This window comes from Xyrauchen texanus, chromosome 5 (genome assembly GCF_025860055.1).
Source record: "Xyrauchen texanus isolate HMW12.3.18 chromosome 5, RBS_HiC_50CHRs, whole genome shotgun sequence".
Lineage (NCBI taxonomy): Eukaryota > Metazoa > Chordata > Actinopteri > Cypriniformes > Catostomidae > Xyrauchen > Xyrauchen texanus.
Window position 1 is genome coordinate 14,542,783 of NC_068280.1, and position 19,417 is coordinate 14,562,199.

General features: G+C 40.2%; 1 protein-coding gene across 2 annotated transcripts in view; it reads right to left on the reverse strand.

The window, feature by feature from the left end:
- tenm3 (teneurin transmembrane protein 3) overlaps positions 1–19,417 on the reverse strand; it is a 366,934-nt gene that overhangs the window by 35,238 nt on the left and 312,279 nt on the right. For both annotated transcript variants that reach the window (XM_052126900.1, XM_052126901.1), the window contains 4 exons: positions 18,738–18,857; positions 15,110–15,371; positions 11,401–11,668; positions 4,981–5,124 (listed from right to left, as the gene is read on the reverse strand). In XM_052126900.1, coding sequence (XP_051982860.1) covers positions 4,981–5,124; positions 11,401–11,668; positions 15,110–15,371; positions 18,738–18,857 — 794 coding nt within the window. The remainder of the gene's footprint in view (positions 1–4,980; positions 5,125–11,400; positions 11,669–15,109; positions 15,372–18,737; positions 18,858–19,417) is intronic.

Sequence of the window (19,417 nt, forward strand, 5' to 3'; positions counted from 1 at the left end):
TCTGTGATCAAGCTCTCCCTCAATCTCACGCTCACTCTTTGAAGATTTTCTGACTGGAAGTAATTGTGGTCCCTGAGAGTGGTAGCTGAATCTGTCTCCCTGACCTCCTGCTGTTAGGTTGAGGGAGGGGAGGTACAGTGGCTGAGCACTGACATGGCCTGATAAGGGCAGATGAAAGGAATCAGAGTCTGAGATGGTGAGAGACGTAAAGAAAGAGAGCACGCAGGTAAGCCCCCTAGGCAGTGGTGGTCCACATCACATGAGAGGTGCAGTTGGCTCATGGAGCCAGATTCACACTTGCATTACATGCCTGCACATGACTAAAGCTAAACTCAATGGGATTTAGAAAGGGCAGTCCATTCTCGCGTGGGTGAATTTTCTGTGCCGGAGTTTGTGAGTGCTTGTGTGTGTAAGGTGAGGGGCAAACGTGAGTGCACAAGCTTTAAGATAAAAATGAAAGAGAAAGTAAAGCTGGGAGGGGTGGAAAGATTGAGACAAAATGCGATTATATCACTTTCATGTGTCAGAGGGAGATAGGGGAGAGGGAGTGAGGTATATGCACACATTAAGGCAGCAGGTGGTAGTAAATTAAGGGGGACTCCATAAGCACAGGGATTGTGTGAATGAGCTCTTGAGAGACCAGGCTAGCACTGGTATGTGGTCACCTTAAACCGAAGACCCAGCCCTTTTGAGCCTTATCAGAGTCCACAGCCCGAGACAGAAGGGGAAAGGGGGGCTTGGCATTACAGTAAAAGAAACAAACCAGTTGCGAAGTGAGAAGTTTACAGCGAGGATTTTTTTTTTTTCGGCAACACATAATTACAGCCAATCAGAACAAACATTTAAAGTGGCTGTAAGTGATTGTTTTATGGAAGAGCAATAAAGACAGAAAATGGTATTATTGCCTGACAGTTATCACTGAATTAGGTGTCATGAAATATCACACCTGTCACTGTGACAGCGCTATTTTTTGTAAAATGCAGACATAAATCTGATGGGCCATGGTGTCATATTCGTTGTTGAGCCAATCAAAAAATTTGTGAGGCACTTTCTGCCTGTCAATAATTGTGCATGTTTATAGGGAAGCACATATATGGGAAGCAGGAAGCTGAGAGTGTGGTAGTTGATGCTTATCATTGACTTAGGTTTAACGCCATATTCAGATTTATAAGCAGTTGTTAGATTGTCATGCAGGAACTCTATTTTGCAACCGCTGCTTAAGACAACTTTGTCAACAATAAGATGACACACTTTTTCTGTCCTGCTCTATCTCTGATTGCAACAGTCTCAATGGAACAATTTTTGTATAGCGTGGTTTTTGAACAAGGTGGCATGTCTATTCCAGTGTCTAGGTATGATTAAAATTCCAGTCCACAGTGAAATGCCATTGGTCTAAAACCACATATCCAGAGTGACACTGCAAAAAATAAAAATCAAGCGACCAAGAACATGTCTTGTTGTGGTTGCTGCTGGTTAAGATAAGAACTCTGAAGATTAGCATGGAAGAGCTTTTATCACTTGTTGCTTCTTCATGTCACATCTGGTTAGGACACTTTTTTGACACTGTTGGTTGAGGGGATGTCTGCGCATCTTCCTGCATGACAACCCTTGATAAAAGATAAATGCTGACTAATAAATCAAAAATGAATGAACTACTACGATGCATGCACAGTACACTCTGAGTTTCTCTTTGACTTGCAAGTCTTTAGAACAGAGGCATGAATGTTAACAGATGCTAAAAGAGAGAGAGACAGAGTGTGTTTTAGTTTGTGGCTGGGTGTTGTCTGGATGTAAGCATGTATTTTCCCTGCGAGACGGCATGAAAAGTGTGGTGACAGGGTGAGGTCAACAGAGACAGGAAGCTAAAGCAAACAAAAACTCCTACACTAAACCAAACACCACAGGGCCATACTGTAGGTCTTTTAAGACAAATATGCAAAACACTAACTGGTTCTCAAGCATAAAGCTTAGGTCTGAACACATTACAGTTCAACAATTACAGTACTAGTTCTTGTTTATTGTGGAAACATTATATACATTGTGGTTCACTTACTGGACACACTGAGGCAGCAATGAATTGTGCTCGATGATAGTTGTCTGCATTGTTTTAAAGCCCAATTCACTATTCAAATTATGCATATCAGGTAATGATGCAAACACACCAATACAATTAGTGCTGTACACACATGCTCCAGTTCTTAATGCTAGGTTATGGAAGATGCAGCAGACTATCACAATATACTGTAGCATACTATGCTGTGACTGTACAGCATCAATCCATCACTATGATCTAGACCCCCGAATTGGCTCTTAAAAATACCAAAAGTATGCTTGACTACAATTCCCATTTTGAGGCTTTTCTCCACCATTTGATCATAATTTGATAAATAACTGCTGCCACGATCAATAGAAAACAAACAAACATCTCAAAGGTGCTGTAAGTAAAAAAATGTTTTTTATGTAATTACATACAGAAAATGCCACTATTACCTGTCAGATATTACTGAAATAGGTGCCATGAAATATCACACCTGTCTCTGTAAAAGCCCTAGGCTCAGTAAACAACGAGTCATGGTCAGATTATTTGCTTAAACAATCATAAGTCTTTTTGCCTGTCTATCATCATCTGTGGTCACAATCATCATCTGCGTTCACATGGCAGCCCCTATTTGCTCGTATAAGTGCCAGTACGGTGTCCTGCTCCCGCGAAACCCTCTGGGTCAGACGGCAAAACACCTCCATCTGCTCCAATACAATGGTCTCTAGTGTGTTTGTGTGTGTGTGTGTGTCTTTGGAGTGTGGGATTTTGGCTAGTCTAGTGTATATTCGCTTATAGCTATTTTACCGCCTAATTTCTGTGGGCCGTATAGCACAACATGAAATGCACCAGGCAACAGTTTTGTGAAAAAAGATAATTTTAATTTGTATAGAAGGGAGGTTTGTTTGTGCTACAATTATGGCAAATGACATAATTCAATACTCACTGGCCAGTGCTACTTTTGGCATAATACTGTGAGCAAAAATGCCACCACTTTCCTGTTAGCATACAGCAGCAATTTTGAGACTAGAGATTAAAATATGTGGTCTCGTATGGCAGTGTGCTCCTCTAAAAAACTGAATGGGATATATGTAGAAGGAATTACTGCGATTGCACTGTTAACTGAATGAGCCTAAGAGGTCTTAATCTCTCTCACACACATAAAAACACACAGGAATGCAGTGGCTTCAATATGGTTAAGATCCACCATCATGAATCAATGCCATCCCGCAGAGCTTGAATGGACTGCCGCAGTGCATTCTGGGATACTGAGAGCAGAGATGGCGCCTTACTCACCAAGCAACAGTGGAAGTACAGACAGGAGGGGTAGGTGGCTGGTGAGCGGAGGGGGGACGAGTGAAGGGCAACAGGCTCGGAGATGAAAGACCATTGGAATATGTACAGACAGCTGGCTCTCGGCCAGTGTGGTAAAAGAGGGCTTAGTGTCACTCAAGAAAAAAAACAAAAAACCTTGCTTGGACAACTACATCTGACTATTGGGTCTTCCTTTTAGCCGGGTAATTCTACTGTTTACCTCACATCACAGTAGATCATCATACTCCAGGATATGACCTTAGGTAAAGTACTTCTAAATAGACAGTGTTAACATGCTTGTTTTAGGCATCATTTACCTCTACATTAGCCAGTTCACAGCTGGAGTTTCCTCATATGAAGCACTTCTGTTTCTTTAGCTTCATAGAGAGATTCATGTTGATATTATTTGATTATCAGTATTGGTAATAATGGACCTGCCAAGAACATTTCCAAATTATATGGGGGGTGGTATTTATGGCCTTTCTGCATGGATTAACCAGCTGTCCATCACTGTCTGAGGCCACATCCCAGTGAGGAGATGATGCTTTAATCACTTTTTTATGAGCGTGTAAAATCAATCTGCTCATTTGCTATGTGTCAGACCTCAGAGTGTATTGAAGGTTTTGGCTTTAACTTTTTTCTTAAGAGAGGCCTTTGGTTTATAAAACAGTTCTGGTCCTCTAATTTGATTGGGAATGTGGCATTCTAAAAATGCTGATATTTATTTTAACAACACTACAACTTCTCACTGCTTTCAAATACTTTGCTTGTCTATGTTTGCAGCATTCCAGACAACCCTCATGTTGTTTAGAAGTTATTCTTTCTTCTGTGGAACACAAAAGGAGATGTTTCACAAAAGAAAGAAAATCATACGGGTATGGAACAACACAAGGGAGGTCATTTATGACAGAATTCTTATTTTTGGGTGAACTATCCCTTTGGGCTCTGTCTCTAGAGGGATACAGCAACACTCTATGATCTGAGCACAGCTCATCCTGTCCTTTTGAAAGGGCTCAAGGGTAGTTTCTGGATAAACATGTTCAACATTTAAGCAAGGTATGGGGGGACAACCTCTGCTCAGCACCTGTTTAAAGCCAAGATGAGGGATCAGACATCAGGAGGCTCCATAAGAATTCATCAAGGCAGTCTTTTGCCACTGACACGTGGCCATGAATGTTTGCTGCAGAGAGCACTCTAGACTGCTCAGTCTGGGTGAAGATCAATCACACGGAAATGTCAAATGTCCCTTCATTGGCTTTCCTGAGACAATAAGGACACCGGGCCCCTATAGCTCCACTTCATCAATGTCCTTTAACAGCAATGGCACTAATGAGCACTAATTTACTCTCTTTATTAAAGGTTTTATGCTCATGTCATAAAATAGCAGAAAATGAGACTCTTTTAGATGGTGCAGGAGAGATAAAGCTTATTAAATAAAAGTTAATTTTAATGTATTTATTTTTGTTGTTTTTGAGAGTACGTGGGTAAACACATGGCCAGTTCCCAATGATTTTATATGTCTGCCAAGATCAATGCAACTTCTAAAGCATTGCATATTAAAATCTGTGTAGGAGAGTAATATATTTGTGTTATTTATAAGAAAAGCCAAAGGTCAGAGGTAGGCTTACCATTCTGAACATCCAAAACATGATGTTTGTCCAGGGTCCATCCACCCATGTTTGAGGCATCGAGTTCATAACCTTGCAAAATTGCTGTTCTCTTTTCCCACAGGATCAGATCTAAACAAGACTCGTACTCAAATCCAACAGACACTGAAGAGAGACACAGAGAGATTGGTGTTATTCATTTATGCAAATATATTGTATAAATATCCTATTAAAAACTGAATTTCTCAGAACATGTATAAAGTAATCAATAAACACTAAATCTAAACAACAAATTAAGAGGCATGCAGATAAAACTTTGAGCTGATAAAGTGTACTTTTTGCCTCCAGGCCAAATCAGATGTCCTACACAATATCAAATCATCTTTACTGGAGCCTGCCTGCAAACTGCAGTAACTATCACAAATTTTGTAAATCTCATAGCAGATCTCGAAGAGCGCTGTACTTCAGCTGGTGCAAATCGTTATAAATGTATAACTGTTTTCAGTCAGTCATATTAAGAAAGCAGCCTTGTGCGAATAAATTACCTGCTCAATGCAATTGGCAAACCAAAGCCTAATGAGAAGGTGAAAACCAATCAATACTTGTGAGGCCTAGCTAACCTATTTACAATTTTATACAGTTCACTTTGTAAAGGCAGAATACATTCCTGATTTACTGGACAAACATGCCTTTTGTGCCCCAACATCTCGTGCATTTGTTTATTTAAGGGCTTGAAAAGCATGTCTAGTTTAGTCTGGCCTATTGCCTACCACATCATCAGCTGAAAATAACAAACTGAGGGGCTGTCATCAGCAGCTGGCTGCCTTTCTCAATGCTTAAGTGAAAAACAAAGCCACAGAATTGCTCTGATATTCCTGAGAACAGAGAAACATGTTCTTCTTTGTGGTTTTGCTTATTGGTAATCATACAAGCTAGACAATACAGTCAGCGTAAAAAAAATGCCACGTGAAAAAAACAAAAACAAAATCTCTCAGAGGAAAAAAAATGCTTCCAGTGCTATCGGTGACTTTGATCATAATGTCTGTGTTTTCCATATACAGTTAATTTTAGCATAGGTACATTTAAGGAGACATCCCATAATGCCACTGTCATAGTGGCATGGGCCACTAAGTACGTCTACGCTCTTACATACAATAAATTCAGCCAAGGCCTTTCTAGAGAGCAGTTATTACATTATTTCTCTACTCTGTGGATATAGAGGTACGGGATGTGATAGATATGGAGGTGAGTGGTTGTTTATGAGCTCAAGAACACTTAAATTCTCAATATTTCATATTAATAAAGACTGGAAGACATTTAGAATTTTAAAGAAATTTGTTTTAAATTTAGCTCAGAGTTCAATTTTCAAGCACTTTTATATATGTACAAGTCTAGATATTCATACTAGGGCAGTCAATCGATTAAAATTTTGGTAACACTTTATAAAAAAACTTCCATTAATAAATCTTGTATAATGCTTCATAAATCAGTATATTGAAATAGTTCATGTATAATAGAAATATGAGAAAGTGCACGTGAAAATGTTTACTAATGAATTTAACCCAATATTACATAATGCTTAACAGATCGTTCGTTAATGTACATTTTGGTGGATGCGGGTGTTGAATATTTTGGGAAACAGTATAAATATATATATATATATCAGCCACAACATTACAACCACCTGCCTACGGTAACTCAGATAACCGCGCTGTACAATTGTGGTGAAAGAATAGCATATTTGTAATTCTTTATAAAAATGTACAATGGATTAATAGTTTCAATTTTAGATTGGGTACTACAACAATATAAATAGTTAATAAATTATATGTAAAGATGTGTAAATAGTAAAAGTGTGCAAACAAACAGCAATTATGTGGCCTTGTTAATGTGAAAGAGGTGGATGTGCTCATTTATGAATCAAAGTTTAAAGCATTTAAATGTAAAATAACAAAGGATCTTCCAATCTGTCATGAATACCGCCTTTGTTGTTCCTCCCGCACACCACCAGAGGGCTCCATCACCTGGGGATTGACTCTCTGGACTCCATTCCCATAATCCCTGTACCTGTCACTGATTACCTGCCCAGCTGTTTCTATCTATTCAGCTATTTAAGTCTCACTCTAACTCACTGACATTGCGAAGACTTCTTTTGCCCCGGCTGACATTTCTAAGCATTCTCTGAGGTTTTGTATTATCTTTATATGATCCTGGACCGTTTTCCATGATTTGACCCATTGCTGCCTGCCTACTACTACTCCCTTGTTTACCAGGAAATAACCTGTGATTGCCCTGACCTCTTGCCTGTTATTTTTTACCACTCTGGATTTCCTTTGTAATTACTGTTGTTGGTGAATGACCCTGCCTATCTGTATTATGATGTTTATCATTATTAAAGCTGTACATGGATCTCAACTCTCAAGTCTTCACCACAAACCGATCCAGCGGCTTTTCCCAAATAACTTGCTCCTTGCCATGTCACAACAACGTCACAGCAACACTGCAGCCTGCTCCATGTCTTGTCACAGCCAAAACTCAACCTGCTCCTCGTCATGTCACATCCATTTCTGAGTCTGCACCATGCCATGTCGCAGCCACTCCACAACGTCACAGCCACGCCTGAGTCTGCTCCACGCCATGACACAATCAAGCCTTCCGCAACTCATTGCTCAAAGCATTCCACGGCCCCGGTCTTGAGGTCCTTCATGGCCCTTGTCTCCCAGTTAAATTATCCGCCACTGATAACGGTGCATAGGGCTACGAAGACCTTTTTCCCAAAATCGTCAGTGCCCTTGCCTGCCATGGCCAACGTCCACGCCTGCCACTGTCAACGAGCCAATGACCACACTTGCCACGGCCAACGAGCTGGAAGCTTCGTCCGTCCCAGAGCCAGCGTTGCCAGCCCCATCCGTCCCAGAGCCTGCAATGCCAAATTCGGCCTCCTGGAGGAGGAGGAGGAGAAGAAACGCTTCCGTTTCGAAATCTCTGCCCATGTTTACGACCACAGAAGTCGTTTCCAAGTCTCAGCCTATGTTCATAACCACAGAGGTTGCTTCCTAGTCTCTGCCCATGTTCACGACCACAGAGGTTGTTTCAAAGTCTCTGTCCATGTTTACGACCACAGAGGTCGCTTCCAAGTCTCTGCCCATGTTCACGACCACAGAGGTCGTTCCCGAGTCTTACTCAATGCCTACGACCACAGAGGTCATACCCGAGTCTCTGTCCATGTCCACAGAGGTTGCTCTCTCAAGACTCTGCTAATCTCTCTGTTCATGACCACTGAGGTAATTTCCCTGTCATCCTGGACTCTTAGCCTCGAGCCTGCCACGGCTCCGCCTTCCACGGCTTCCCCCCTTGAGCCCCCTATGGCTCCGCCTTCTGCGGCTTCACCCTTCGAGCCTGCCATGGTTCCACCTTCAGAGTCTTCTATGGCTTCGCCCCTCAAGCCTCCCATGGCTCCGCCTTCACCCTTCGAGCCTGTCACAGCTCTGCCTTCTACAGCTACGCCCCTCGAGCCTGCCACGTCTTCACCCTTTGAATCTGCAATGGCTCAGCCTTCCACGGCTTCACCCCTCAAGCCTCCCATGGCTTCACCATTTGAGCCAGCCAAGGCTCCGCCTTCAGAGACTTCTACAGGTCCAGTCACTAGTCTGTGGCTGCTGCCCAGGCCTCCTGACCGTATCTCGACCCTGTGGTCACCGCCCAGGCCTCCTGATCCTGTTTCAGTCCTATGGTCACCAACCAGGCTTCCTGATCCAGTCCCTACCCTGAGGTGGTTTCCTGGCCGTCCGCCTGATATACTCTGGTATCCTGGGTCATTTGGCAGCCCGCCTGATCCACTCTAGACTTCTGGGTTTCCTGGTTGTCCACTTGATCTGCTCTGGTCTTCTGGGTCTCCTGACCATCTACCTGACCTGCTCTTGTATCCCTGGTCTCATGGCTGTCTGCCTGATCTGCTCTGGTTTCCTTGGTTCCCTGGTCATCTACCTGATCTGCCCTGGTTTCTTTGGACCCCGGCGTCGCCTGCCTCCTCTCTTCAGAAGCCACTCACAGGCGGGGGCTCCATCATGAATTCCGGCTTTGTTGTTCCTCCCGCTCACCACCAGAGGGCTCCATCACCTGGGGATTGACTTTAACTCTCTGGACTCCATTTCCCATAATCCCTGCACCTGTCGTTGATTACCTGCTCAGCTGTTTCTAATCTATTCAGCTATTTAAGTCTCACTCTCACTCACTGTCATTGCAAAGTCTTGTTTTGCCCTGGCTGACACTTCTAAGCATCCTCTGAGGTTTTGTATTATATGTGTATGATCCTGGATTGTATTCCCCGTTTTGATCCGTTGCTGCCTGCCTACTACTACTGCCTTGTTTACCCTCAAAATAACCTGTGATTGTCTGCTGCCTACCCTGACCTCTTGCCTGTTTATTTTCTACCACTCTTGATTGCCTTTGGTGTTACTGTTGCTGCTGATTGACGCTCCCTGTCTGTATTACACCGTTTATCATTATTAAAGCTGCACATGGATCTCAACTCTGATGACTCATCATTACATATTCATTATATAATATTTGCTTAAAATGTCTGTAGATTTTAAAAGTGCAAAGCCATAAATGAAAGTTGAATAATATGTCTAAGCATATTAATTTACATGAATGATCTGTGTGATAGGGACCAAGGCAGTCACAAGGAGAATCCCACATAGAAAATGAATGGCGCTCCAAAAAGGTGTTTACTTTTGCACCTCATGGACAATGTGCAAATAAATAGTGTTAAGAACAAAGTAATTTAAAAACAGTCTAAAAACTAGAACTGTTGGGTACTAACGGAGTACCAACTACCCTCCTCCAACAATGGAGGCAAGAGTCCTAGGCAATCATCAGTGCAAACAACCTTGTTTCTCCATATGCTCCAAACACAATCAACCTATATTGTTTCCTCTCCCCTAGTTGTGGCTGGTTTAAATACAAAATGTTCCTGCCTTTTCTAATTGGAACAAACCATTTTTTTAAATAAATAATCATCTCCCCATTCTTAAATACAAAATCTTTGAATAAATACATTAGAATGAGTTAAAATGAGAGTTAAAAACAACACCAATGAATACAATAAATAGGACAGATAAAAATATTTGCACAATTTAACCCCAATGAACATTGCAAAATGGTGAGTAAAACAATAAATAAGTCCATGGAACACACTACAATTCTGTGATGGAGACTGATTCACAGGCTCTCCATCACATCTGTTGAGTATTATGTAATATTAGTTAAATTCATTTGTAAACAATTTGTTTGTTAATAATTTATTAATGAAATGTATTATAAAGTGGTACATACATTTTTAATAGAATTCATTACATAATGTGTGCATTAATTAATCACAATTAATTGCATATCAATTTGTACTGCAAAAGGCCACCAAATAAAGGTAATTTAGAATAAAATAATTAAACAAATATAAATATTCGAAATATTGTAAGTTAGTCAATTCAAATAAATAATTTACATAAATTGTGGTAACAGACATGTAAATCATTTCGACCACACAAAAAGTGGCTTTAAAAATAAAAAAATTGTTTGTTTCCACATAATTAAACATAACTCTATTATTGGCCTTCACCGCTCTATTTTTAATTGTTGGTCTATGTACTGATGCATTAGTTGGACGCTTTTGAAGCACCTCACTTTGGTTGTGTCACGTTTCACTATTTCTCAGTGCTTTTTAGAATGATGTGTCAAGTAAAAGTCAGTTTGAAATGTTTAAAAACACGTCTCAAGGTCCCAGCTCGGTTCAGCTGTCTATGAGTGGGAAAGCACATCTGTGTTGACAAGGTGCTTTGCCTGTACAGCTGGAGTGCTGACTGCCACCTACTGCATCAAGGTGGTACATCAATATTGAATTAGGGACATTCCTTAATATGGAATTTACGTACAAGTTGGAGGCATGATTATATTCTTAACACATTATTTTTCATATTTTTAATCGACCTAACTCAACATGTTAAATCAACAGCCCTAATTTACACATATGTATTGATTTATTTATAGATTTTTTTATTTTTTTATTATTATTGAAAGAAAAGTGGAAAGGCGATAGGAAATGATGGGGGTGGGATCGGAAATAACCGAGAGGGATTCTAACATGGGTCGTCCATATGCAAGCTTAAATATGCAACTTTTCAGAGCTTGTCTACTTCCAATGAAAAAAATATTTTGATTGACTGCTTTAAGTTTTTGATGTGAAAACATCTTATTTGCACATTTTACTAAAGTCAAAAACCTAATTTAGTATGACTGAATCAACTTGAATATATAAAGTTACACCAACATAAGTAATTTTTAAGGGTCAAATCATACAGAAATAGCTCCTTTTGCACTTTTTTCCCATGTTTCACAATGTTTTTAGGTAAATTTAGGTATTTCTGATCCTTTCATGCTTACCCACTGCCTCTGACAGGCCATAGACTCTTTGGTTGTATGCATCAGTTTTGTCCCAGATGAAGGTGTAGGACAGATTAGGTTCTGCCGGGAACCACTTCTGGAAGAGGCGCCCCACCACAGCCACCATCAGGTGCACCTTCATGAGGTTAAAGGGGATGGTGGCTTGGGTCATGACCACCTTCAGCACTGGCCGGTAGCCAGCTGCCCGTGAGCTCAGATACATCAGGTTCAGATCGCTACCCGGAATCGCAGTCTCCTCCTGAAGAACCTGCACATCAAAGTGAGAGAGAGGTGAAGAATAATGAAGCAGGGGGAGAGAAAGAGTGAGTATTCATCTTAAGAAGAGGAGGGAGCATCTGGAAAAGGCATTAGGGCTGAGGATAAGGCCACCGATTTTTCTCTCTGCAGGATTAAAGCACATCTGCGCCTGTGTTTGCTCTGACCACCATTTACTTGACATCTCGGATCTAATGAGGGAGATTTTCACAGGCGGAACATGCTTATATTTACATCACTGTCGGAGGCTATTACTGTACCACATTCCACATGCTCAACCACGAGAAATAGTCAACAGACAGATGAGTGTGTGCTAGAACTTCAAGTAGAAGTGTTCAAACGGCTTCCATTTCAGACTTCTATACAGCTGGATTGTTCCGCTAGATGAAACACAAGCATACAGTTAGGGACCTTCAAAAGTGCCCTGTGTGCGGAGACACCAAAGTTCAGAGTATGAGTGCTAATTTCTCTCCCCCTTTGGGATGCCACAAAAGGATCACAGGAGATGAGGGGCAGCTTGGATCAACAGTGAAATTCAGCATCACAGCTTTCTCCTCAAGTGCTTAATGAAAAGCCAGTCAAGTCACTGTAGAAAGACAATAATCTCCCTGTCTTCCAGCTTGTGGCATTGTCAAGTGTCCTACTGGGAGTGGACATTTACTTTTCTCTAACACCGAGGACAAAGAGTTCCAGAGGGAATCTCCATTCTTCTCTTTCTGGTTTGGATTTTAGCTGCACTTTTACAGGGTTCAGTAGATGGAGCTAGATGGCTTTGGGAGAACCTTTGATATATACAGTCTGTGGATGTGACAACAAGAAAAAAACTCAAGTACAAAACTAATGGTAGGTAGGTTTTCTGGTTTAAACTTGCACTCATATACACACAAAAATACATTTATGCACATATACGCAGACGCATATTGCAATGCTCTCATTTTAAAGGGCCCAAGCTGTCACACTAACACTAGTTGACACCCAGAAATAAACACCATGCACACGTGTGTGTGCATACCCAACGCTCGTCAGTTTACTTAAAGGCTTTCTATAAGCCACAATGCATTCATTCTTTGCTACCGGCCTCCCCTCTGTGAACTTTGATTACAGAGTCTGAGCTAATAACATGCTTTACTCCACCTGCTGTAAGCTCTTAATAAATGGCACCGCATGCAATGCCATGTCTCGATGTGTGCAGCCGTGTTATTCTTAGCCACGGAGGCAAGGGCCATGAGTGCATATGGCTGCATTAAAGCAAAATATTTTCTCATTTGTCAAATGAAAGGGAAGATGAAAAAGGCTTTGAAAGTTCATTTGATACAGCCCATTAAACACACAGTAATAAAGACCAGATTTAGTTTTTATCATCAAGCTAAGAAAGGAAGCTAATGTTTCTGAGAAGACCCCAAAAAACAGCGGAATCATTGCTCTCTCGTTACATACAGAGGTGTTACGCTTTAGAGGACATAGACGTTACACAGAATCATGGGAAATCATATATATCTTTCATTTACTAAATGTCTCATCTGATTTTCCGCTGTCACGTGGAGGTTTTCTCTGGCACGCCTTCGGACAGACGTGAAAATGTGCCGATCTCCTACAGCCAAATAAAAATTTTTTTCTTTCCAGGCCTGTGCAACGGCCAAGTGGAAGCAATATGCCTGCCCATTCCTTGTCAAGGCCGCTAAGCATTACGGGCACTGGATGAGGGGGAGCTGTGGGATATCTGTTTGCCATTTATGTGTGACGCTCTGAAAAAAAAAGACCTTGGAGGCCATTAGAGCTGTGTTCCAAAAGCCCCATATTAAATGCTAACTTGGTTGGGTCTGATTACCCCTGTTTAGAGTTCCTCTCAAAGCAGGCTGTAATTCAAATCAGGACCCATCTACTTTGATGAGTGGGGTTCCACAGAGGGGACAGACGCCCCTATCGGGACCGAGGAGAAACATGTAAAGAGAAGTGTGGCCTTTTGGCTGCTGACAATAAGGAAAAAAAAATTCTCCTTTATGTCTCGGAGCAAACTCGTAAGACAGCATATGTGTTGGCCCTGTGTGTTCGCATTACAGGGGATCTTCCCCTCTGTTACAGAGGTAAAAATGGAAAAGCCTGGTTATAGAGTGAGGGATCAAATACACATCTGGACACACGGTACTAAGAAAGAGGAAAAAAGAGACAGAAATAGACAGGACAGTGCCAAGTTTTTTTTATCCTCTCTTTCAATAACAGTACTCTTTTCACATGGCACGGTGAGTAGAGACTGTGGAATTCAATTTTGAAGTACTGGTATGTTTTTCCATTCTTTTTAGAGCAACAGTTTGCTTTAAGACCTTCAAAATTGTTTTGTCAGTTTTTATTTTATTTTCTCCAAAGTCATGGTCGTTTGGTCTGATGTGTGTCCAACATACATTTTTAAAGCCACTCATTGAGCACTGCAGAGACCATCTTAAAGATTGAGTAGTTTTAAACAGATAATGTAGGGGATAGTGTGTTTGTGTGTGTGGATTTGAACTACAAAATTTTTTTAAATAAACAGAGTGAGAGAAAACAGTGAATTTAAGATGTTGACCAGCATCTCCTCAATATGTGGGGTTGCGCTGAGGACTGTGGTGAATTCTAGCACACAAAAATTCTAAATTCTTTTATTCTGAGTACTGTATGCTGGGTGCAGGTTGAGGGCAAGGAACAGACAGTTTCCAGCCGTTTCTTAGAGCTATCTCGGCTCTCAAAGCCTCCTTGTGATCTGAATGACTATACAATATGCAGCACTTCATCCCAGACTCTATTACGTCTAGACTCGATGCAGATTACACCTTTTACTAATCATAATTACTACAGCAATATAAAACTCCCCTCTGTCCAGGTAAACAAATCATCATTCAATTTCTATTTGTTTCACATTAAACCCAGCCAACCAATTATATATATATATATATATATATATATATATATATTTTTTTTAATGTTTGAGAATTTTTCCGTTTAGTTATTTTGTACGTTTTTGGTCGCTATCAGTGAATACAACACAGGAAATGATTGGGAATGAATGGAAGGATTAAAGACATGTTACAAGCCAGACTCATCTTTACACCACCCACATGATCACTAAGGATCAACATGTCTAGAGAATCGCTGCTTGGAGAATTTTTGCATCTTTTGAAACTGAATGCTTGAATTGACAGAGAAAAACAAAATGTCTAAGAGCAGTTATCTGCTATAAATATTATTATTGTGTGTTTATGTTTTTTCAAGCTGATGGTCTGCAATTTCTAAGGCAATAGCATCAATAAACAGAATCACAAAAAATGATGACTATTTTCAAACAGGTTTCCCAAAGACTAAACCAAACAACCAACTCACATTTAACTCAAGCCATTGGTTGAGCCAATGTTGCTATTTCGGGCTGTCCGGGAATGGTTCAAGGCGTTGAACTGAGCCGTACCTGTGTTTCTGGAATGATGGGGCCATTCTCAGGTGAGGATCTGAAAAATGTTGAAAGGGCCGTGGCCATGATGAGGGGGCTGGGCCTGATGAAGCCACTGAGGTCACAGCTGGGGATGTCATTCTCCTCTTTCTTCATGACCAGTGTGTCCATGACATAGAAAACATTCCATGGGATCCATACTGTACGAAATTGTGTCAGGAACGGAGCCCGCTCAAAGCTTAGTGTCAGTGATGCTCCGCCATTGGTCAGAATGTCAAACCTGCAGAAATGGAAAAATTGTGATTGGCTCATAGAGGAAACATAAAATACATATAGGATAGGGAGGGGAACAAACCATCGTCCAACAACTGACTAATAGTTTAATGAGGTAGACTAGTTTATTTCAACATTTTTTCCATTTAAAAAATATATAAATTTAGTGGTGCTTTAAAGGGGATGAATTAGTACTTTGCAGAGAGCGTTTTAGTGTGCTGACATTATGATATGCTTTGGTGTTTTAAATAGTTAAACTTTAAAAAGCCTGTCTTGAAACCCTTGCGTTCTGTTTCAATCAGTTGTGTGCTGTCCAGAACACAAGAATGCGTCCTGTGTGAACTGCCTGTAAGAAATGTGCCTTATAAAGACCCTCATTACTGTATACAGGGCTGTCTTAAGATCGACTAGTAATTCAGACAACCCAACGACAATAAGTCATTGAAAATAAGTAGTTTTGTAATACATAACAAGATACAACATGTATGTTTTCATGAAAATGTATAGATAGTGATACAGATATAGTTGTTAACACATAATCTTCTTGGGTAAAAATATTCCACTACAAAGACTCAACAAACAGTATGGAGCACTTGAGGAAAATGTAATTAAATTGTTAAGAACGTCTTCCCATACCCACCACACACACTATAAACCATATGATTTTCACATTCTCCTCATTAGATATGCAATATGCATGTAATGTACCTCAGAGGTGATAGAGTAAGTAACTGAGATGCATTAGACATGAGAACTAATCGATATAACTGGTTTAATTGTCTCTTTCTATAACCTCCCTGATCCCAGATCAGGTCTTCTCTGAGCCAAGCGTTTCTAACAAAGGCCACCTCTCTTATGACACAGTGCCTTGCAATGTTCAAAAAAGAATGATAATGTGGTTGAGCTTTTTTATCATTGCTTTTGTGTAAAAGCAAAAACTCTCCATTGGCTCTGTCTCCCTGTACTGCCACGAGAGACTTATTAGAAAAATAAATAAGTCAGGCACTGGATGCACTCTCCTGCATTTGGATATTCTGCACGCTGCTAAACACAATGCACACAAATGTGTAATTTAGCAAATTTTTTCCTTAGAAATCCTACATTTTCTGTGCATTATGAAATTGAGAATAAAAGGGTTCATCCAAAATCTGAAAAATATTTGCTTTCAGAGGCTTTTTATTGAGTTAGGATGAAAATAAGTTGCATCTCGAACTGTTCTGAGACCAGTGCAGAGAGACAGCACACAGAGGTTAAGTCATTCACTAAATAAGGAGCAAGGGAGCATCCTTTAGCTTTCCTATGCAGCTAAGTGCATTCACTCCTAAAATCTGACCAAAAGTTCAGTTTCAGGCTGCAGATGATGTTTATTAGGTGCTACTAGTTACAAATCAAAAAGGGAAATGAAAATGCAAACAGCAGTCACGCTCGGGTCTCAGGAGTTTAAACATGAAAAAAACACTACTGTAGATATGGTGGCAAGAACACTAGATGCCCACAAGCAAAATAACGCTCATAAACATATCTAAATGATACCAGTTAGTGGATAAACTTTGGAAGCACTAAAATACCAAATATACTGTGAAACTAAAACTAAAAAAACACTGAAAAAACTACAAATTAACTTAAATGAACAATCACGGTGTGAAAATGAAACTAAATTGAAAGGACAATTTGAAAATAAAAAATAAATAAAAAATGTATATAAAATAAAAATGATCGCTAATTAATTTGAGTTTTTTAAACCTTTCCAACCCATCTTCATTAAAGATGAAAAAGCCAATTGATAGTATAAGATGAGATCAATGTTATGCCATAAACAAATAATAGAAGTTAATGCATTATCTATGGGCAGCCCTAAAATATAAAATTAAAATAAGAAAAAATAATTAAAAATGCAACACTACTGTATAATAACCCTGCTATGGAGGAGTTGCTGGTAGTGATTGGAGCCTAACAGCTGCGTGGCTGGTATTTTGATTCCCCCTTGGAGTAAGTGGATGTGGAAGAGGTGTAGGCATGATTATCCACTGCCATTTTTATGGCCTGCCCCGCTGTGGTGTTCAAGAGCTGCAACAGCTGGCTGAGTGGGCTAATCTCGGACACATTCCTGCTATCTATAGAGTCCCCCTGTACCCTCTCCCTCCCTCTCTCTTTCAGGCTGGGTCTCCTCCCTCCAGTCCAACCTCTTCTCTCATCACACATTCTATTAAACATATCTCTCTGGCAGCCTCTTTCTAGCACCTCCATCTATCTCTGTGATATGCTGTCACAGTCAAGATTCTCTCCTCTGTGCTGATATAGCCACTCACTCTCTCTCTCTTTCTCATTTAAAGGGATAGTTCATAAAAAAATTCATACAATTTATTTACTTGCCCTCATGTTATTCCATACCCACATTACTTACTTACTTCAATGGAAAACAAAAGGTGAAAATGTAAGTATAACTTGCCTGTTTTATCCATACAATGAAAATGACTGGGAAAGTGTACTGTTAAGGTCTATAATAACACAAAAGTACAACAAAAGTACCAAAAAAAACGTGTTCCATATGACTAATACAATGTTTTTTAAGTCTTATGAAAACCATTGATATCGCCGTGTGACAAACATATTGAAATTTAAGTCATTATTCACTGAAAATCATCACCTCTGCTGTAGCTCTCAAATCAAATTTAGCACCTTTAGATTTATTGCATCAGGTTTGACGTCAATAAAACCTTTTGTGTTCCATGAGGGAAAACTTGATATCATTCAACTATTGCTGTAAAACCTGATCTGACCTTATTCAGTCCACCAACTTTTTTTCTGTGATTATTGTATCTTTAATTCTGTAGAATTCAAATCGAATTGAAAATGTAATTCAAATCAATTCAGACCTAACAGCTTCCTTCTTGAACAACGAACATATCTGCTTAAAGAGCTGTGCTGGTTACAGTCCTGAGGCCTTCATGATTGAAGTACTGTAGCTCCTTAATAATACTGGGATTGGTTTAACAGTATGGGGGAGTGCGGCCCATTGGCTGATTGATTCCACCCTTGTAAATCCAATGCATTTTAAACAGGCTGTTTGCTAAAGCACTGCTTCTTGAAGCAATGGCTGACATTTTCACAAGATGATCTTGGTAGATAAGACAGTGCACTATAAAACACATGCATACACAAATTGTTGTGGAGCGCTAAGTGGGTGTGTATTCTTTCAAAGCGTTCACACATTTATGCATTCACTGTTTTATGCATAAGTACTTAACATAACTAAACAGATGGTTTTGGGGACATCTGTACTTTATGCTGCATTAAGATATTCAGTCAACTATTCAAGGTCAGAAACTGTATGAAAGTTTGTATAGAGCGTGCGTATGCGTTTTAAACCTACATGCCATCTTGCCGCGTGATGGTGTGTCCGTGGTCTGGGTAGTGCACAAAGGACACATTGACTCCAATCAGGGGCGTACCATCTGCAGTTAGCACCTGCCCTCTAATAATGGACACCAGGCTGTAAAACAAACACACACACAGTTAAGAAAACACACACAAAAATCCTTTTAATATGATTTACAGCATGACTGAACATGGATTCACCAAGCTTTTGCTGCAATGTTAAAATGTCTAATCCACTGTAAATAACTAGCAAGCCCACAAAGTCTCACACACATACACTAACCCCATGCTTATTTATGTTCCTCCTTTGCTCCTGTCTCTACAGACAGTCATAATTCAGTCCCCTAAAGGCTGCAGTGGGGTTTTTACAGCCTTAAATCCCAAGGCATCTTTTCCTTTGAAGAGCTTCATCAGGATCGATGTGAGAAAAGCTAGTGTTTGAGGGACTGACACTGTTTAACATTTCCTCATTCCCACCAGGGGAAATAAAACCAAACATACTTAAAGTACCTCTAAATCTTGCTTTGTCAATTAGCTTTTATACAACAGATAGATCTGGTCCTATAATTTGATAGGACAAGTGGCATTTCAAGAGTGTTAATATTCAGCATAACAGCACTGGGACCAACCAAAAATGAAAAATCAGGCAGTTAGCCTCAGACACCATTCATTTTG